The sequence below is a fragment of the Peromyscus californicus genome, unplaced genomic scaffold (assembly GCF_007827085.1).
Source record: "Peromyscus californicus insignis strain IS unplaced genomic scaffold, ASM782708v3 Scaffold_12__1_contigs__length_115047231, whole genome shotgun sequence".
In the NCBI taxonomy this organism is placed as follows: domain Eukaryota; kingdom Metazoa; phylum Chordata; class Mammalia; order Rodentia; family Cricetidae; genus Peromyscus; species Peromyscus californicus.
In genome coordinates, this window is record NW_026294413.1 from 45001580 (window position 1) to 45023923 (window position 22344).

Here is a 22344-nt window from a genome sequence, read left to right on the forward strand (position 1 = left end):
TCCAACAGCAAAATTGGCAAAGTGACTCCACTGGCATCTAGAACTTGGTTTAGAAAGGGCTCAAAGACACGCAGAATAAGTAGCTGTTCAAAAGCTGCTGAGGTACACCGGACACCAAGACCTTGGACTGTGGCGATGACAAAGCCAGCTAACACTTGTTGAATGCTTACTATCTTCTAAGTCCTTCACACGGCCTCGAAATGACCCTCTAAAACAGACTTTCAAATGAGAAAACCTGTGCCTCTGAGAAAGTTTTTATGCATGACCGAATTTATTAAAAACACATGAAAAATTGGGAGAAGAAAAGCACCCTACACAGAGCTAAATCCTTATTAGGTATAATATTAGCTGCCAGGAGGTGCCAAGGCAAAACCCCCTGAAAATAAAATCACAAGGGTTGCCAACGTCCTCCATAATCCACCAGGCCTTCACCCCAGGCAACTTTCTTTCTCTTATCACAAAAGTCCCTGAAGAATCACAGCACCACGTGGAGCCTGTCAGAGTGAGCATCTCCACCCAGACCACTGAAATTCTGTAGTAGATCACAATAACCTTTACTTCATCAAGTCCCCCGGGGGATTCACCTCCTGCCTCTCTCCTCATTCTTCCCCATATAAGGTTGGCCATGGTGGGAGTACCCACAATCCAAGTATTGTGGGGGCGGAAGCAGGAAGACAGAGCGCAAAGGCAGCCTGTGCTACATACTGAGATCTCAAAAAAGAGTTTTAAAGAACTTTATAATACAGTTATCGTATGCAATGTCAAAATAGAACAAATAATCGTGAAGACAAATATATAAAGAACTAGCAGCAACCAATAAGAAAAATGCAAACACCCAAACAGAAATACAGACTGGATACATAGATAGGCAATTCACAGAAAACTCAAACTAATGAACACAGGAGGAAATGCTCAACCACCCAATGACTTAGGTAATGAAAATCAAAGTGAGAAGCCAGTCCTCAGATGTGAGATCTGCAAGAAATTTTCAAATTTGGTGACGCTGGGTGGAGAAGGAAATAGTACTCCAATATTACCAGGAACAGAGGTGCAAACTGGTGCAAATGCTTTGAGGGATTTCTAGTTCTCATCATTTACCCTGTCTTCTCGTGTATCCTAGGGGGCGCATACAAAGGTGTTTGTGCTAAGGCCTCAATGTTTATGTACCAGCAAAATCTGACTCCGAGGTAATGTTATGAAGAGGCAGGGCCCTTGGGAAATGATTAGTTCATAAGGGTACAGCCTCCTGAATGAAATTAGTGCCCTTATGAAACAGGGTCAAGGGTGGAAAATGGGGCCCATGACACCAAATCAATTGGCAATTGGCTTTACTGTGAACTTACCAGCTATAAAAATGTAAGGAATGCATTTCATTGTTTATAAACTATCCAGTTGTGAACTGAAGTTCAGAAGGAGAAGCAGCCACACTAAACATTCTACGAGGCTGATGGACTGACTGAAACTTCAGTGATAATAGGGAGCTAAGAAGTCACAGGCTGGGAACCAAGTATCTTGGGATACATTTAGCACCCTAAACAACCATTTGTTGTCTACCTCTGTGTGTGACCCAGCATCCTTGTGCGATTGGTAAATATTTTTAGAATGTACTCACAGACCCCTAGCTCCCACAACCCAAAGGCTAAGAATAGCATCAGAGAGCATCTGAGACCTTTAGGAGAAATTTCCCTGCTTTTCTGTAACCACCTACCTGATGTTTCCACCAATGTCTGAAAAGTGTCTTGTTGCATGATTTTATTTGTTCTATTACTATAAAAAAAAAGCTTCATGAAAGTATTACTACATTAGAACATGAATCTGTGTTCCTGCTCCACAATCACTTATATTTGCCTGCAGAATAAACTTCTTCTTACTCCTTTGTGGTAAGAGCTGTATTTTTACATCACCATAGTTTATAGTATTTTGTTACAATAACCCAGACAGATATTTGTTAATATTTTTAAATAGAAAATACTAATAGGAGAATTATGAAATAGACCAAGAAATACATGTACTATAATCTCTTTATTGAGGTGTATGTTGTTGGGGGAGGTTATTGGTTTGTATTTGGGGTTGGGTTTTTTGTTATTGTTGTTGTTATTGAAGATGGGGTCTCAAGTATCCCAGGCTGGCTTCCATCTGGCTATGGACCCAAAATTCTAATATTATGGCACACACCACCTCATCCAGTTTATGCAGTGTTGAAGATCAAACCAAAAGCTTTATGAATGTTGGCAAGCACTCCACCAATGGAACTACATCTCCAATCACCTTTACGAAGGTTTAAAAAAAAGTAAGAAAGTTTTTCCTCAGTATTTAGAACTGAACATCTGATCTTTCCACTAAAAATTGTACTCTACAGTTGTACTAATGGCAACTTGAAATCATTCTTTACCGTCTTACAACCCAACCCAGGATAGTCCCAGGCAGCCTTCACACACACACACACACACACACACACACACACACACACACACACACACATACACACTTACTTTCAGGTTTGGTTCTTTACAATCTAGCTTCAACTGAGTTGCTGTAACAACCAAATAAAATCAGAGACAAGTCATGATGGTTAATCCTCTAGAAAGGGTATTTCTAATCTGACTTCTGCATTTCCTCACTGATCTCTTCTCCAGCTATTCCCACTCATTCAGCTCCAGCTGCAATGGTCTCAGTTGGGGTTTTTATTGTTGTGATAAAATCTCATAATTAAAATCAGCTTGGGGAAGAAAGGGTTTATTTGGCTTACACGTCCACATCTTAGTCCATCATTAAAAGAATTCAGAACAGGAACTCACACAGAGCTGGAACCTGGAGGCAGGAGCTGATGCTGTGATGCTGCTTACTGGCTTGCTCCCCATGACTTGCTCAGCCTGCTTTCTTATAGCATCTAGGACCACTGGGCCAGGGGTGGTACCACTCACAGTGAGCTGGGCCTTCCCACATCCATCATCAATCAAGAAAATACACCACAGGTTTGCCCACAGGCCAGTCTGGTGGGGGCATTTTTCCAACTGAGATTCCCTCTTCCCAAATGACTCTGACTTGTGTCGAGTTGACATAAAGCTACCAGCACACAGAACATGCTGAACCATTGTCAGGCTTCTGCACTAAATTTTCCTACTGAATGAAACCCTTTCCCAAGTAAAGCCATTTTGTCAGAGTACTAGCAAGGAGCAAACCAAATACCGGTTCATTCAAAATGAGGAACTGAAAGAACATAATCGTTAGTCACACATACCATTCTCAGCAAAATCCTGTATTAACATATTTCAAATTGTCCTTTCCTTTGTTCAGCCAAAACTTTTTGGAGAAAACCAAACTTGCTCAGGAGGAGCATTCTTATCTGCCATTACAGCCCACCCCAGCTCTCCAGGACAAGAGGGTACTCAGGCTGACGTTGATTATGCTATGTAGCTCAGGCTGGCCTTGAGCCCCGTATGCTCCATTTCTCCAGGGCTGGGACTGACTATAGGACCTCGCCACCACGCCTTCCTGCCATCTTTAGGAACGCAAGGTGACCTTCTTGACCACCATTGCTATAATATGAACAGAATATGCCCCCAAAATGTTCTAGTCCTTCATTTTAACCTTTCAAACACGTATGTGTTTCATAACCTTAAGCTAAGCATGCCCCAAAATATAGCCATCTTTCCTTCTTGAACTATAAAGTGAGCATGCTCAGGAATGTACTCACAAAATACTTTCCTATATGGCTATATACAGACTGCCAGGGGAAAACAATCTCCATGCTTCCTTCCTTTTCTTCAAAGAGGGCATTCCATGAGGTCCTTACCCGTTACACTTGAGAAATTCTTCTCCACTCTTATTGCTTGAGCCTGCCTGGTCTGGGCCCCACATCTGGTAAAATGTCCATTTATTGCACTTCACTGCATGATAAAGATGAAGGTGGGGGCCGAATCAAGAAGAGCAAGGGGAATGCAGCACTCTGCAGCTAACACTAGCAGAAAGTCAGGACCACCCCTAGGCCCAAGGGCTTCGGAGAGGGCAAGCAGATCAGGTACCTAAGTCAGGTCCCCTCCTAACAGTTCTGTCCTTTGTGGAACAAGAGAACTGAGAGTACAAACAAAATAAACCCAAAATATGCCCAGCTAATTAATATGCTCATCTCCATAAGTTAAGAAAGAAGCAGAGATAAATGGCTACAGAACTTAGGAAGCTGCTTCCCTGGTCCTTTGGCCAAGACAAGGGGTAGAGCTGAGGACAGGGACCCTGGACCCACTCACACCACTTAACCTAAATGCAAACAACAGCATGGTATATATTTTTAATGCATCTATAACATTAGCCAAAATGTTATGGGCTGGACATAACACAAGCTTCAGTGAGTTTCAAAGGACTGAAATCCTTACGTATGCTTCTTGACCATAATGAAATTAAATTAGAAATCAATTACACAAAAGTAAATGAAAGATCCCCAAACATTTAACCATCAAACGCGAGGCTTTTTAAAAACACAAAGAAACCACAATAGAAATGTTCTCATTGAGAAATGAGGCATGATCAATTAATCATGTCTCCTGCAGACAAAGAGGAGGAGGCATGACATGGAGACGAACCAGGCATTTCATCATTTCTGCCTTAAAATCATGAGCTTGCCCATCTTTGGCTAGAGCACTAGACTTAGGAGCCATCTAATTCATACCAATAGCTCTGCCCTTAGCACAACTCCTTATTGTCTACTTTGGCCCGTCACTCTCCCCTGAGCTGCAGAGCTGCAGTGAACTATCACACACACGCACACTTAGCCACAGTCCAGACACCTTCACTTGAACCTGAGAGAGTGGACTTTACTGTCTGCCTGCCAACCATCTCCAGCCAGCTCTGCCCTTGCATTCCTGCCCCAGGGACAGCCCTGAGCCGTCAGCCTCCTGCCTTCTACACCTCTCATGCAGCTCTCTTCTTCCTCAGCTGCTCCTCGGCAGCGTCACCTCCTCCACTGAGTCTTCCCCAGCTTTTCCTGACACAATCTCCTCTGTTCCTTTCTGCAAGCATTTCGAGTTGTATTATAATTACTGACTGGGAAGCTGGAGAGATGGCTTGGCACGTGTTGCTCTTCCAGGGCACACAGGTTCCATTCCCAGTACCCATTTGGCAGCTCACCATTGTCTGAAACTCCAGTTCCAGGGTATTCAATGCCCTCTTCTGGCCTTCATGGGCACTAGGCACACAAGTGGTACATGTACATATATGCAGGCAAAACACTTATGTTGTGTGATATTTTGTGTGTGTTCTGACAAATAAAGCTTGCCTAGAGATCACAGAGCGGGGCTAGACACTAGTTAACCATTGAGGCCAGGCAGTGGTGGCTCACACCTTTAATCCCAGCACTTGGGAGGCTCATGCTTTTAATCCCAGCACTTGGAAGGCTCATGCCTTTGATCTCAGCATTTAGGAGGCTCACACCTTTAATCTCAGCACAACTGGGAGGTGGAGGCAGGAATATAAGGTGGGTGGAGGATCTCAGCCCCCATTCTGTCTGAGGATTTGTAGAGGTAAAAAGTTTCTAGTGGCTGTTGCTCTGCTTCTCTGATTTTTCAGATTATTACCCCAATATCTGACTCCTAGTTTTAATTGATAAGACTAATTAGGATCATACTTCACACCTATACTTGTAAATTTTTAATTAAAAGTTAATAATAAGTACTTACTGTTCTTCCTATTTGACAATGTCTTGGGATGAAGTTATATGAGCACTTTCCAAGGGTACAGAACATAGCAGTCTTTCAGAACCCATTTTCAGACTTCCACTTCCAAGTGTTCAGAATCGCCCCTTCCCCGACTTTTTACTACAGTACATCATGTCAAGGCATCAACTATGCGTGTGGTCAAAAGCAGCATCCTTTAAACATTATAACACTATTCAAGTCAACGTAAATAAAACTGTCCCCAGATAATAATGTTTGTACTAAAAGCAAAGATTTGCTTTAGAGCTACTTTGGTCTGTGCTGGCTTGTGTCAAATGAAGCATTTTATAGAGTAGGGAAGCGAGCATTATCAATGAACCACGATGGGAAATGTCAGACAGCAAAGCAGAGAAAACGGCAAATACAGCAGCTGAACACACTTGAAGACAGGCTAACTGTTCAGTGTATCTCAGTTCTCATCTTGAAAACATGCTACTGCTTTTTCTAAAATTCACTGCTGACAGACAGCAAGATGGCCGGGTGTGTGTGTGTGTGTGTGTGTGTGTGTGTGTGTGTGTGTGCGCGCAGGAGCAGCACTCGCCTCTAACCCCAAAGACCTGAGTAAATCCCTGGATCTACATGGTGGAAGGAGAGAACCAACTCCTGAAAGTTGACCTGACCTCTGTGCACATATTCACACTCATACCAAAAATAGTAATAAGATACAGTTGTTTATTTTTTTGGTTTTTTTCGAGACAGGGTTTCTCTGTGTAGCTTTGCGCCTTTCCTGGAACTCGCTTTGGAGACCAGGCTGGCCTCGAACTCACAGAGATCCGCCTGGCTCTGCCTCCCGAGTGCTGGGATTAAAGGCGTGCGCCACCACCGCCCGGCATAAGATACAGTTTTAAGAGAACTGCTGAACAATTGAAATATTTCATGTACTTGATAATTGATGCTGATCCATTTAATGTAATGAATAGTTCCTAGCAGAGAACTATAAAACTTTTCACAATGGTCTGGCTGAATATCAGAGGTAACTCAAGTGTTTCAGAACAAATATGTACCTTTCAACTAGATAGGCAAAAACTTATTCTTGAATAACACCATGAAATGTCCAACCCCATTAGTCATTCCACTATATAAAACTCCATTTTCACACTTTTATTATGACAATGTTGAATACCAGCCTCTGCACCAATTAGTTTTCTATTTCACTAAATACATCAGAAGTATGAGCATGGAGCTTTAAAAATTAACAAATTTATTTCCAATTCTTATAAGTGATTTTTATTTAATTATTCCCCAAACCCAATTTAATAGAACACCATGCCTCCACCATAGTCCTTGATTCATGAAAATTTTACCTTAATATTGTATTCTTTTTATCAGTTTAAAAAAAATCGGGCCGGGCGGTGGTGGCGCACGCCTTTAATCCCAGCACTCGGGAGGCAGAGCCAGGCGGATCTCTGTGAGTTCGAGGCCAGCCTGGGCTACCAAGTGAGTTCCAGGAAAGGCGCAAAGCTGCACAGAGAAACCCTGTCTCGAAAAACCAAAAAAAAAAAAACCAAAAAAAAAAAAAAAAAAAATCAAAGCTATAAGATCATTTACTATGAATATGTTACCAATGTAATGAATGCATGGCATATATAAAGAAAATAGTCACAAATGTAACCACAAATGTAACTTTTTGCTTTACTAGTTTAGCAAACCAGTTCACAGATGTCCCATCTATTTCTCAATCGTTTTTGAAATTTTCATTCATTAAACTATATCACACTCAGTTTAAATAAAAGGTAAAACTATTTTTTCTGTCAGAAAGGCTAACTTGAGTGATTGGTTTGACAGTACAGATACCTTTATTAATAGTGAAAACTTTAAGAATTTGACAAAATGTATTTAAACATGTCATAGACTAAACTATTTTCTCAATATTAAAAAAACCGTATTAGCAAAAGTACATTGAAAGCAATATTTTTCATTTGTCCCCAAATCCTGGTAAAAGAGACTAAACAAGGAGCCATCAAAAAAAGAAGTCATTTGATAAATTTTAGTGAACTGATGATGTTAATCACCCTCCAAGATATTAAGACACAAATAACATCACTAGCCGAGCATACCACTTTTCTACAAGTCAGATTGTTTCTGTCTGTCCTAGTCACCTTCTGAGGCTGTGATAAAGACCATGACCATAAGGAATTTGGGGAGAAAAGGGTTTATTCCATCTCACAGGTTTGAGCCTATCACTGAAGTAAGCATGGGCAGTACTTCAAGTAGGTATCTGAGGCAGGAATTAAGGCACAAGGTCATTGAGAAACACAGCTTACTGGCTTGCTTCCCATGGCTTGCTTAGCCTGCTTCCTTACACAAACAGGACCACCAGCCCAGGCACCACTCGCAATGGGCAGGGCCAGCCCACAATCACTAATCAAGACCAGTCTGATGAAGGCAATTCCTTGAGTGAGGTTGCCTCTTCCCCAATGACCCCAGTTTGTGTCCAGTTGATAAAAACAAACCAGCTCTATGTCAGTTAACAACAAAATTGAATAAGGCCCTAAGCAAGCTGCCAATTAATACAGATCAATATATTACTGTTGACATATAATTTAGAAAGTCTGGAAAAACCTGAATGATACTGCTACATCAGAACTGCTTACATTCTAGTAATAATTAACATTCAACTGAGGACTAGTATTCGTATTAATAAATTAATTAATATCAAGTAATATTTAGCTGAGAGAATAGCTCATCATTAAGTGGTGTCATTCCAAAGAGTTATCAAATTGTGTAACACTGATGTCATGTTGAACAAATATATACTGTAACAACAAAAAGGTTTAATGAAACATTCAGATTTTTTGTTGCAGAAAAGTAATATAAAAATAAAACTTCTAAGACAAAGAGCATATTCAGATAAAATCATTACATATAGAAATAAGTAAATCTGAAGTTCAAATTCAAGGAGATAAAGGAGTAAGGAGCATCTGATGGCCAAGAGCTTCTAGTCTTTCCAAACAGACAGCAGCAAACAAACCACTGTGGTAATCTACTTCCCCTAAGAGAGCTGCTGATCAAAAGAATACAAAACAATTTCATCTTAAATGTCAGTGTTAACAGTATACCAGAAACAACAGCCTTCGTTACCATTTGTACCAATCAGGAAAACTTTTAGGTAACAACCTAAAAATGTACGAAGCACATATATTTGCAAATCCTTTTAGCAGATGAGGAAAATGTTTAAAGACTTGAGGACTACTGTTTAGTCTTCAAGAGTGTTTTTCTTGTTAGAGGGTGGATGTTTTCATCATCACTAGATCCCGTGCCAAATACAGAATTGCAAACTCTACATATTCAACAAATGTTTGACAAGTGAACAAATGATTAGTTTTAAATTAACTACTGTCTTCTAAGAGATTGTTTTTAAGCCCTGAATAGTAATTTTTCTGCATCTTTTGAACACATACTATTTATGGACATGCTCCTAAGTCAAGCCATTTATAACAGATTTATTTAAATGAGGTGGCTTAAAGGGGAATGTGAAAATCAATGGGTAACAGTTTATGCAGAAGAAACCAGGGCAGGCTTCTCTTAGGGCAAGAATCTTCAAGTTAAGAATCTTAAAGTAGGATGCAGTCACACGAGCAGGTAATCCTAGACAACACTGCAAGATTAGTCCTCAAAAAAACCAAATCATTAAAAAGAAAGCCAGGTGTGGGGATCCACACCTTTAATCCCAGCATTCAGGGGCCGTCGGTTCTCAGTGAGTTTGAGGCCAGCCTGGTCTGCACAGTGAGTTTGAGGCCAGCCAGGGCTACATAAGATCCTGTAAAGAAATAAAGAGAGACAGGGGTTGGGTGTAGGCATGGTGGCACACCTAACCCTGCACAGAGGAGGGAAGGGAGGCAGAAGGAGCCAAAGTTCAAGGATGCCATTGGCAACATACAAAGCTTGAAGCTAGCCTAGACTATGTGAGACCCTGACTCAAAAAAAAAAAAAATTGATGGTGGGGGTGCTTAAAATATTCAGTGACAACTACCAGATTAATTAGAGTAACCAGAACAAGCCCATTTAAAAAGTAGGTACAATGTTGCTGAGTATTTAATTGCACTTATATAACAAATAATGCAAAAAACACATGTAAGCCAAATCCATGTATTGCACAAAACTGCCACAGATACCTATAGTCAGTTATTATATGTCTTATTCAGACATGGAACAAATATGCTTGAAGATTTTAATTAAAAAGGATCCAGAAAAGCTAAGACCTTCCAAATGAAATTAAATTTAGAAAATATTTAGAGTTGTAATTTTATTTCTTAGAATGTATTTTATTTAAGAGGATTTCTCAAAGGTGTATAAGAAAAAATTATGTTGAAGATAATAAAGTACCTTACACACGGTAATTAATCTTACACAAACCCCTTTGGAGATTACTCATTCCATGGACAGCTGTTATGTTTAAATGTCCTGGATTCTTTACTCATTCTCTGACATCAAAATCCCTGTCTCCAACAGAGACCCTAACCCTGACCTTTACCCTCTACTCCTAGAGATGAGGTCCCTGCACAGAAGAGCCAGAATATCCCACCCTCGGGTCACAGTGACTGTTTCAAAGATGAACAGGTACCTGAAGACTTGACATGGAGAGCTCAGAAATTTAACAACGGTGGCAGGAAAAGATGCTGTTTCTTTAACATTGCGAAATTCAAGGACAGTACAGGTCTGGCACGGTGGTACACACCTTTAGTCCCAGGGCCTGGAAGGTGATATCTATGAATTCCAGGCCAGCCAAGGCTACATACTGAGACCTGGTCTCAAAACAAACAAACAATAAAACAACACAATTCTGAAGTTCTGGTAGGCCTATTGCTATTCCCTCTTTAAAAATCCTGCTAGACACTGAAACTGACACAACAAACTGAGTCCAGTGACTGGGAATTATGAAGTGCAGGAACCAAGGGAAGGAAGGGCGCATGCAAGCCCTAAGGACGGCATCTGGACCCCAGGTAGCCATCCAGCCAGAAGAAATGAGGCACCCCCTGGAAGCCAACCAGTTAACATGCTCTTCAGTGTACACTGTTTCCCCTTACAACCAAATGGCTGCTGACTGACACTGGCATTCTAGTAAGGCAATGGCAGGCCCAGCAAGCATCACAATATCATTTACAGACAAGAGATGCTTAGGGAGGAAGAAAGCCCACTTTACCCCTTAAGGACATTCTGAAAATATCCCAATAAAAATAATACGATCACTCACAAATAGTCAATAAGTTGATTTCAGAGCAAAATTCATTAAAGCAAAAGATTCCCTGATCTTTATATAGCATACTTTTCTCTTTCCTTTACATTAAATATTAAAGGGAAAATTTGATCTGTCACATTTTTTCCTCTCTAGAATTTCACCAATTCTATCCTCCATGGCTCTGGCATATTAACACCAGCCAATTCCATAAACTTTTTATTCTTTTTTTCAATATTTAATCCATACAAAATTTTACAATGAATAGCTGTCAGCTTTATTTTAAACTGACAGTTTCCTTTTTGTTGTTGCTGTTACTTGTTGTTATTTGAGACAGGGTCTCTCGACATAGCCTTGGCTGTCCTGGAACTCACTATGTAGTCCAGGCTGACCTCGAATTCAGTTATCCACCTACCTCTGCCTCCCGAGTGCTGGGATTAAAGTCATGCATCACCACACGCAGCTTGGATAAAATTACTTTTTAGCTTTTACAGAGTGTGTGTGTGTGTGTGTGTGTGTGTGTGTGTGTGTGTGTGTGTGTTTGAACACAAGTGCTTCCTTAAAATGTTGCTACACAGCACTCATAAGGCAGAGGCAGGAGGTTCTCTGTGAGTTCAAGGCCACCCTAGTCTACATAGGGGTCTCAAGGGCAGCCAGGACTATATGGAGAGATTCTGTCTCAAAACTAAATAAATAAAATGTTGCTACAACTGATAATTTTAATTTAATTGTTTGCTAGCCCCTGAAAAAACTGGATATTCTACCCAGATATTTCAAGATCTTCACCAAGCTCAAGACTGTTGTATAATATTTCAGGTAATTCTGTGGGAGCCCTTCTCAAATATGCATGTAGTACTAGAGGCCATGGACTCCACTGATGAGCATGCTAACTTTTAACACACTTGGCACTCAGTTCTGGCAGCCTTCCTCAGAATGTGATTATAATGTTAAAGTCAACTCGGACTGAGGATACCTTTGTACTTTGGGTCCTGTGCTAATGAAAACCCATCCTACTAGACTTTTGTAACAAGTGAGTCTTAGCCAGTCACAGTAGCTTACTTACACTCAATGCCCAGCTGCCAAAGATCAGACCAGGCTCAGAGAAAGCAAATGCTGTGCTGTAACCAAGCTGTTTCCATACCTTACGTCTGCGGTCTGTAAGCCGCTTGCCCACATTGTCTGCATCTCTCTGAGTCTCTTCTGCTTTGAGCGGCCCATTCTATTAAAGTTAAATTGTTTATTTTAACAGCAACATGGACAAGCTGACTCAGTTCAGGGGTCTCAACAGTGACACTACTGACATTTTGGACTGGGTACTTTCTGGTTTTGAGATGGTATCCCGTGCCTGGAGACACAGCAGCATGAGCAGTCTGGACCCACTGATGCCAATAACATCCCTCTCCCTTAGTTCATCTCAGGCACTGCCAAAGTCCCTAGGGTGAGGGGAATCACACAGGCTAAAAACCAAAGGTTTAGTGACAGCATTTTCGTCTTTTGTTGTTTCTGTACTAGAGACTGAATCTAGGGCCTTGCACATGCTAGGCAAGCAAGCTATCACTGAGCCATATCCCCAGCCCACAGAATTTTTAAAGAAGTATACAAAACTTAGAACAAATTAAAAAAAAAAAAAAACTAAATGTATCACTGGGCAGTGGTAGCCCAGACCTTTAATATCAGCACTCAGAAGGCAGGGGCAGGAAGATCTCTGTGAGTTCAAGGCCAGCCTGGTGTACAGAGCAAGTCCAAGGACAGTCAAGTCTACTATACAAAAAAAAAACCCCATCTCAAAAAACAAACAAAAACTTGAATGTATCAACAATGTCCATAAGTCTGTGTGAGTCTGTGTGTCCCCAATATGAATCTTCCTAATAGTTTCTACGTTTACAACTGTTCTGGATCTTACTGTTAAATTATTTAATTCACAATGGGACCTGAAGATTCTGAGTCAAAAATACTCTGTTAGAGGTCAAAGTAGACAATGAATCCCATAGGGTTCAGTATCTGGTAAATACAGAGATAAGACTAAACCATCAAAGCTATTTTCAGTTGAAAACAGAGTTCTGAATTTTTCCTCCCCAAAGTCACATGACTATTTCTATTATGGCCCAAGGGCACAATCTTGAAGTCACAAAACATGTATAGTCATGAATAACTTTTTCATTGTTTCTATATAAAAATATTTGCAATAGACACTTTATATGTCCAAGAATGAGAAAATGGTAAAATAAATTATAGGGATAAATATCAGAACTTAATGCCTAATGTAAGTGATCATACAGGGCAATATTATGTTAATGTTTCAATCATAGATACGATAAATTACAAAAAAAGATCTAATTGTACAAATACATATTATTAATGTGAGAGGACTGTTTTACAGAATTTGTCTGTATTTTTCAGTTTTCTAAGTGGAAAATAACTTATGTAGAAACATTTTAGTGTTTTCTATAAGCAGATGTATTCCATAGACATCATAAGGAAAAAGCAGTGAAAGTTGTATGTGGGAGACCAGCTCCCACATTTATTTACCCCAGGAATTCTTGAGGAATGAGGGATAAGAGATTTAGATAGAAATATAGAGGGGAGAGACAGTTAGAAACACAGGATAGCCTCAGGAGGGCCTGGGCCAAAACCCACCAGCCCCTTCTGTCTCTGCTAAAGGGCTTTTAAAGGAATGCCAAGGGGTGGAGCAAAAGACCTCCCCCTAGCACAGCCAAGTGCAGAACATTCCAAACACCTGGTAACCACACACGTGGTCCAGCCATCCCCTAATGCAGCCCTGCTGTGTAAAACAAGCTCAGATCTCACTAGGAAACCTCTGTGGACCCCAACAGCTATATAATATAGTAAATTGTGGTAAAGAAAAGCAGGGTAATGCTAGGATTTACAGAGTTGTTTCCAAACTCATCACTTTGCAATATCCAATCATACTGAACCAGCTTGTTGGCTCCATCTGTGATGGTGTCACAGTGATCTGTGTCGACTACTGGGTGAAGTAACCTCCTTGCTGACTGACAATTTGTCTTTAAAACCAAGAGATATCACTACCAGTAATTAAAGCATACGGTGTAAAGAATTTACAAGTTATAGATTCCACACCATAGGACAGAAAAGGATAAAAAGCAGTAGGTTTGAGAGCTTATGGATTTGTTTGGTGTGTTTTTGGTTTTGGGCTTTTTTGAGACTCTCTGTGTAGGGCTGGCTGTGCAGGAACTGTTAGTAGACCATGCTGTCCTTGAACTCACTGAGCTCCTCCTGCCTCTCTGCCTCAGGAATGATGGGAGTAAAGGTGTGGGCCACGTTTTTAACATAAATGACCTTTTCCTTTTCCTTCTTATCAGGCTTAGTGGAGGTACTATTTTGAAAGCCAGCAAAGCAATTGCAACCTCTTACAAAAACACTCTCCATGAACTTTAACCTAGAAAGCCACTGAATGCGTGTTAGGTACAAAGTGTTGACAAGCACCAAGGGAACACACAGACAAGACAAATGGGCATAAAGTACAGGAGAAGATAAGTATATGACTTGAATCTGTTCTTCATGTACTTTGTGGTTCTTTTTTCACACTGCTAGGAAGCAATGACAACTGACAAGCAGAGCACACAGTGAGTCTGGTCACATGTTGGAGTACAGCTGAGAATCTTTCCAGCATCAACACTAATCCATCACAGCCTGCTGCTTTCTGTGTTGTTACATTTGTCTGTGTATGACCTCTGATTCCAAATGTGCCATTCTAACCTTGAAAGCCCTAACCTTAGGCATCTGGATAGCCAAGAGTTTGCCTTTTATTTTGTACTAAGGGCTCTTACTTGTAACAAGATCTCTGGTGAACTCACAACTTCATTTATCCACAGTTCTCATCGCTTCAGTGTTAAAATCTTTGCTATAGCAAGGCAAGCCAGGTTAGCACAATGCACTTCTTACAGCCTGGCCTGCCAGAGTCAACCATTCAGTCTAAGAAATTGGAATGCTGTCCACAACATGTCCACGCCTCACATGTGAAACCAAACCTGCATTTCATCCGATACAACACAAAACTGAAGACATTTACAACTACCCTCTACTACCTATTATAACAGAATTTTCAAGTCCATACCCATATGTGCTTGTAATGTTTTTACAACCAATGTGTAGTATAGAATTCAGTATAGAGAACAATTTTCATTTTTAAAAAAACTTCTTTTCAATGAAATGTTCTATCTGCTTACTCGTGGCTCTGATAGCTAGAGAGCCCAAAAATGGATTCCACCCAAAACTGCTCAATTCCAAAACCCATCAGATTATGTCACACTTCCACCCTTGATCTCTGCTTTTAGGACAGAAGTGAGTGAATTATCATTTGGACATATAGTATAACTCTGAAACCTCATGGATCTACAAACTGGTGGACCCAATCCCTGGGAGATTAAGGCTCTGATCTAATCAGCAGATCAATCCACTGACGGATTCAAAATTGATGAGATGACATTATTTGGAGATGATACAAACAAGGAGTTAGAACCTAGTTAGACAAACCTGTTTTTGAAACATAGGTCTTATTGCTGATGCCTCTCTGCCTCCCTGAGAGAAACTTCTCTCTGCTAAGCCCACTTGCCACTATGATTTTCTGCCTCAACACAGGCCACAGCAACGGACGCAGCAAGCATACAGTGAAACATCTGAAACTGTGAGCCAAAAGAAATGCTTCAAGTTTCTGGATTTTGTCAGACGGAGGAAAAGTAACAGAATGGAAAACAAATAAAGGCTTTAAAAGTTATGATTGAGGAAAGGCAATTTTTGAACTGCAATTTCACTGTGTAATCGTTAGCATGGGACTTTTTCTTTCTGGGACTCATTCTCTCCACCTGTAATCAGGGTTTTAACTAAACCAATGACTTTCAGTTCTAAGAACGCTTGAAACCGAGTCTCCTGTTAAACTCGGCAAAGTCCACCGACACAGGGTCTCCAGCAAGTATGTACACGTGTCTATGCCATCACAAGCCCTTCTTGGCTCATGACACAAAACCGGCTACCGAGCCTTTGGGAGTCAAAGATCAAGGTCAAGTGCGGGCTTTAACAGCTCCCATAAGCTGATGCATAAACCTCTGAGTGTCCTCCAGTCTAAGTTAGGATTCTTGTAGCAAAACCCCTAGTGGAAGAAGAAGAAAGCAGTGTGCCTAGACATCAGAGACCTTAGTCCAGACCCCTCAGGTTTCTAAGTGGAGCCCAGGGGGCGCCAGCGCTTTGCCCCACACCACGCAGCAGCGAGGGGAGGCAGCGGCAGCAGCGAAGGCGGCGGGCCCGGTTACCTGAGTCGGTCGCCCCGGTGTGCATCAGTCTGACCTCCAGCCGCTGCCGGTCCCCTCCTGGCCTGCCCCGCACCACCTGCCGCAGCAGCAGCCGCACGCGCCGCGAGGCCACGTCGCCCAGGCCGCCCGGGGCCCCGAGGAGGAGGAGGCGGGACTGCATGGTGCAGGTGGCACGGCGGGGAGGCCTCCGGGGGCTGCGGGACCCAGCGCCGTCCCGGGACACTGCAGGAGGCGGTGCGGCGAGCGGGACAGGAAGCGGCTGGGAGGCGGGTCCGCCGGAAACTCCTTCCCCCGGCGCGCCGGGCTCCGCGGTGTGGGCCCGGCCTGGGGCGGAGGGCAGGAGGAGCTCCAGCCGGGAGGATCGGCCAGCCGGGAGGGTCGGCCACCCGGGCCCTGCGCCCCGCCCCACGCGTGGTCACCCCACGGACGGCCCCGAGCTGGGGAGATGCCAGAGGCCCTTAGCACCCACCGTTCAGCGCTTGCCCTGTTCCTTTCTTGGCCTCTAGCCCAGTGTGTTATGATGCGCTATGGGCCTTCCCGCAACGCTGCTTCCAATCTTTTTTCGGAATTGAGAAAATACATGGCAGATTATGGAACTCCATCTGTTTTAATTCGTTTTCATCTTCCCAGGGTTTCCCTACAACAGGCTTTGAAAGCCTCCACCTGTGTCTTCTTAGCTCTTCCTTTGTGTTATCGTCTAAACTGTAAGTGGAAATTTTACAGTATAATGGTGCGTGAAAAATGTTTAACTACCAGAAGGATCCAAAGCGACCGCTTTACAGACAGGCTACAAGGCAAGAGTTATATAAATATAATTTACGTCTTTAGTGAGCAATAAGTAGGACGCTGGCGAAGGCTGTCTCCCATGCATTCCAAAAGCAGCAGCAGTCTTCCATAAAACAAACGAAGCCTAATTTAATTATGCTACATATCCAAAATGTCAGGAGTGAATTAACCGAGGCGAAAAGTTTAAATGAAGTCCTGCGCAATGAAATCAAGCAAACAGGATGAAGGCCTCACTCTCAGCAAATAGCCCAGCCATTTCTAGACCAGCTGGTATCTTCCCTCCATACCGAACACCTGCTACCCAAGCACATAAACTTGGAATAAATTCTGAGAAGCAACCAAGGGGACACCGAATGAAAAGAAGAAATAAGGAAGGACATGACTGCTCCTAGGTATGGTGGAAGAGAAGGTTTATTGTAGATAAAGGGGGAAATCAGAGGCAGAGAGACATCTGGGAGACTCTGGACATGATCCTGAGCCATGGGAGGAGAGGGGAACCAGCATCCAAGAGGGAAAAGTACAAAAAGGGTGGGTAATCAAAATGGCTGGCTTATACAGGGACAAGCCTCTGGGGGAAAGGCAGCTCAACTCTTGGGCTGGGGGGGGGGGGAGAGTGGGGGATAAGAGGGCATACATCTCCTGTAACAGGTAGGCACTGAGGGATGCTTGGAGAACCTGGTGGCCAGGTCTGATGTGATATGTTAAATAGGCACCTCAGCCATTTGTCTCTGGGTTTGAGACTTAACAGGCTGTGAAAAAGAAGTTGGGCTGAGTAAGGAACGTTTTGTGCATATTGCTGAGGAACTTGAACTTCAGAAGTAAAGGTGGAAAACAGGCTTCTAACCTAGTTGGGAGAAAATAAGAATAAAGGTAGTGAATATTTAAGTTGTCAAAAACAACATTATTCCATGAGTACATTCTCATTTACTATTCACAGCCACCCCTGTCAGGTCTCAAACCAAGGACAAACTGTTAACGGAGGTGCTTATTCTCTTATCAAAGCTGATGCTGGCCAACAGGTTCTCCCAGCATCCCTCAGTCCCCACCTATTACAGGATCCTCATGGCTGACATACCCAGCCACCTACCCTGAACTCTCCAGCCCAAAGGCTGGACCACCTTTTGCCCAGCTGCTCTTCCCTATATAAGCCAGCCATTTTGGCTACTCCAGCCCTCTTTTGGTCTCCCGGTCTCCTGGCCTCTTAGCTCCTGGCTCTCCCCTCTCTCCTCCCCTCTCTTCACATGGCCTGGCTCAGTCAGCCAGTTATGTCCACTCTAGACCCTTCCAGATGCCTCTGCCTCTGGATGTTTTCTCCCTCGTATCTACAATAAACCTTCTCCTCCACCATATCTAGGAGCCGCCATGTCCTATTCTTTTCATTTTTCTTTTTTTTTTTCTTTCTATCAATTCCTACGTGATTGAGGAAATGACACCTATGTACGCAGCACACGGACTTACAAAATGTGTCTCCCACTTTGTGAGCACTGGGTAGTTGACCTTTACTATAGTCAACTTGATTGAATCTGGACTCTGTGCTGCCTGTGAGGGCATTTCAAGAAAGCATTAACTGAAACGAAAAGACCCTCCCACCCAGAGTGTCCAGTCCCTTCTCAAGGACACTTAGACATAAAGAGTTCGAAGGAAAAGGCAGTGATCTTGCTTGCCTGCCTCCACCTCTTGCTGAGGAGTGTCATACTTCACTGCCATCAGAATCCAGCTTCTTCTGAAGATCAAGTGATTTGACAGAAATCCTCTAGGCCTCCACCACTAGAATGGAAGTGCTGAAGCATCCAGCCTTGTGGACTGTGCAGCTACAAGATTCTCGACCTCTCCGATGTGCACAGTCACTGCTAGACTTCCCAGCTCCTCTTGTATAAACTAGTCTACTCTCCTTTGTTAAATGTATATTCGTTCAATTCCTTCTGGTCTTCTGGAGAACCTTGACCAATACAGAGCACAGACTATGTTATGAATTGTGCTGAACATTTTAATGAACAATCTTATTGCACAGTTTCACAAATATGAGGTTATTTGTGAAATATTACCTACTGTTTTAGTTAGGGTTACTATTGCTGTGATGAAATACCAGACCAAAAGTAACCTGTGGGGGAAAGGATTTATTTCAGGTTACAGTTCCAGGTCACAGTCCATCACTGAGGGAAGTCAGGGCAGGAACTCAAACAGCAGGAACCTGAAGGCAAGAGCTGATGCAGAGGCCATGGAGGAGTGTTGCTTACACTTAATCATTTACTTCCCCTGGCTTGCTCAGCCTGCTTTCTTATAGAACCCAGGACCACCAGCCCAGGGGTGGCCTCACCCACATCAATCACTCATTAGGAAAATGCTCCCACAGGCTTGCCTTCAACATGATATTATGAAAGCATTTTCTCGATGGAAGTTCCTTCCTCTTAAATGACTATAGCTTGTGTGAAATTGACACAAAAATACCTGGCACACCTCTATTTTAGAGAAGAGGAACTGAGGATCTGTTAAATACCACAGTCAAGGCATCATGATTTAATCTCAGTAGATCTCAGTACACACATGAAAGGATGGAAGAACAGTCCAAGGCAGTTTAACAAAATGGATGGTCTAAGACTTAGACTCCCAGTGCTCTTAGAATTAAGACAGTGGGGACATTGAGACAGTCTAGCACATTCAACCACTTAACATTTATTAAGCAATTGTTCTATAAACGGTATCCTGCTAGGTACTTTGAAACGATGGGCTCACATCAAGTGTGAAAAGCACACATACCAACCGATTTACACAAAATGATCTGTGCAGGATTTAGACTCAAGGCAGTCAAACAATGCTACCACTAGGAAAGGCCAGTGAGGCTTCACAGAGAATGTAATATTTGAAATTCTTCGGGGATATGCACGAGTAGATCCATCGAACACTCTGCCTTTCCCGAATACTCAGCTAGAGAATTTGTTCCTGGTTATTTATATAAAAACACAAAGGCGTACTACATAATAACACTGGGGTTTAAAGTCATACTGAGGGCCTATCAAATGGCTCAGCAGGTAAACATACGTGCTGCCCATCTTGATGACCTACATTCAATCCCCAGAGCCCACACAGTGGAAGAAAAGAACAGGTTCCTGCAGTTGTCCTTTGACCTTGATACATAAATGATAACACATGCACACACACACACACACACACACACACACACACACACACACACACACACACAAATAAATAAATGTAATTTTAACAAACACTGAACCAAGACATGCCAGTTAACAGGAAGTTGTGATGTATGCAGTAAGAGGAAATGGCATATGAGTTAAGAGAAAATTGTTCTGATAAATGCAGAAAATGAATTGAAAGCAGCATTATTTCCACATCAGTGGAACCATACAGGTTCAGCCAGATATCAGCCCAAAATATTGCTAAAAACTATTTCTGTTGTCTTTGGAATGGGAAAACTTTGTAAATGGGAAAAACTAGGATTGTGGGAAATAATAATGTACATATATACCCACTATCAAAATGTTGGCAGTCTCCAGTGGTTAAGAGTACTGGCTGCTCTTCCAGAGGACCGGAGTTCAATCCCTAGCACCCACATGGCAGCTCACAACTGTCTGTAACTCCAGGTCCAGGGGATCCAGATCTGACACCCTCACACAGACACCAATGCACATAAAATAAAAATAAATCATTAAAAAAAAATGTTGGCGGCCTCAACCTTTATAAAGAGAAGTTTAAATCCGAGAGCCATGCAGAGGAATAATTATCAAGTGGTTGATGAGAAGTGAAAAATGAAAAAAGAATTCCAAAGTACTTTAGAAAACAGATTTTGAAGAGGGATGTCACTTTGAGAAAAGTTGATTTGGAAACAAAACACTTTAAGTTGAAAATGGGAGTGGAAAGAGAAGGAAGGATAACTCAGGGTGGTCATTTTCTAACTAGTGCCTTACTTTCCTCATCGAGAAAATGGGGGTTAAAAACTCCTGAGTCGGATTTGGTGAGCATGACAATGCCAAGTCAGCTGTCTAAAGCCATCATTATCTAGTTCAAAGTCTTTTTTATTTTATTTATTTATTCATCCATTCACTCATTTATTTTGGTTTTTTGAGACAGGGTTTCTCTGTATAACAGCCCTAGCTGTCCTGGAACTTGCTTTGTAGACCAGGCTGGCCTTGAACTCACAGAGATCCACCTGCCTCTGCCTCCCAAGTGCTGGGATTAAAGATGTGTACAACCACCACCCAGCTAGTTCAAATTCCTAACAACGGTAGTTTCCTTTCCTTCTTACTTCTAGACTTAAAAGAAAGTATAATCAAGGCTCAAAACAGAAATTGAAGCATATATCTCTTTGCTCAAAACTGACACTTTTTTTTCCCATGTGTTTTGTCTACCATGTGCATACCTGTTGCCTGTAGAGGCCAGAAGAGGGCACCAGATCCCCTGAAGCTGGAATTTAAGACAGTTTTGAGCTATCATGTGGGTGCTGGAAATTGAACCTGTGTCCTCTGGCAAAGCAGCTACTTCTCTTAACTACTGAGCTGTCTCTCTAGCCCCATATCCCACTTCTTAAGATTAATTTTACAAGCCGGGCGGTGGTGGCGCACGCCTTTAATCCCAGCACTCGGGAGGCAGAGGCAGGAGGATCTCTGTGAGTTCGAGGCCAGCCTGGGCTACAGCGCGAGATCCAGGAAAGGCGCAAACTACACAGAGAAACCCTGTCTCGAAAAACCAAAAAAAAAAAAAAAAAAAAGATTTTACAAACTCAATGGAATCCTGCAAACACAGCAGAAATATCATGAGTTTCATATTCTCTACGTGAAAGTTTAGGATTGCATGGTGGTGTGTAGGTAAACATGGAGTCTGGAGTAGTAGCTGAGAGTCCTACATCTTACAGGAAACACTAAATGGACTGAGACACTGGGTGGTATCCTGAGCATAGGAAACCTCAAAGCCTGCACCTACAGTGACACACTTCCTCCAAGAAGGCTATATCCACTCCAACAAAGCCACACCTCCTAGGAGGTGCCACTCCCTATGAGGTTATGGGGACCAATTACATTCAAACTACCACAGGCGTTATACCTGAGAGAACTGCTTTCGCTCTCTTCTTAAGACCCATGAAATTGTTATGGTTTATTTTCTTTTTTATTTATTTATTTATGTATTTATTTATCTATGTATGTATTTTATGTATATGAGTGATCTATTTGCATCAATGCTTGCATGACAGAAGAGGGCATCAGATTCTATTAGAGATGGTTGTGAGCCACCATGTGGTTGCTGGGAATTGAACTCAGGACCTCTGGAAGAGCAGCCAGTGCCCTTAACCTCTCAGCCACCTCTCCAGCCCCTCTGCTTCCTTTTTTAGCTCACATTCCCTGTCCTCCTCCTGATGTACTAAGTTAGA

General features: G+C 42.3%; 1 protein-coding gene across 3 annotated transcripts in view; it reads right to left on the bottom strand.

Moving 5' to 3' along the window:
• Window positions 1–22344, bottom strand: part of Vwa8 (von Willebrand factor A domain containing 8) — a 411314-nt gene that overhangs the window by 331299 nt on the left and 57671 nt on the right. Inside the window, exon 1 of one of the 3 annotated variants that reach the window (XM_052732662.1) lies at window positions 16173–16455. The exons of the other annotated variants lie outside the window; for them this stretch is intronic. Coding sequence (XP_052588622.1) covers window positions 16173–16332 — 160 coding nt within the window. The 5' untranslated portion in view covers window positions 16333–16455. Of the gene's footprint in view, window positions 1–16172; window positions 16456–22344 lie in introns of those variants that run through there. 3 annotated transcript variants of the gene reach the window in all.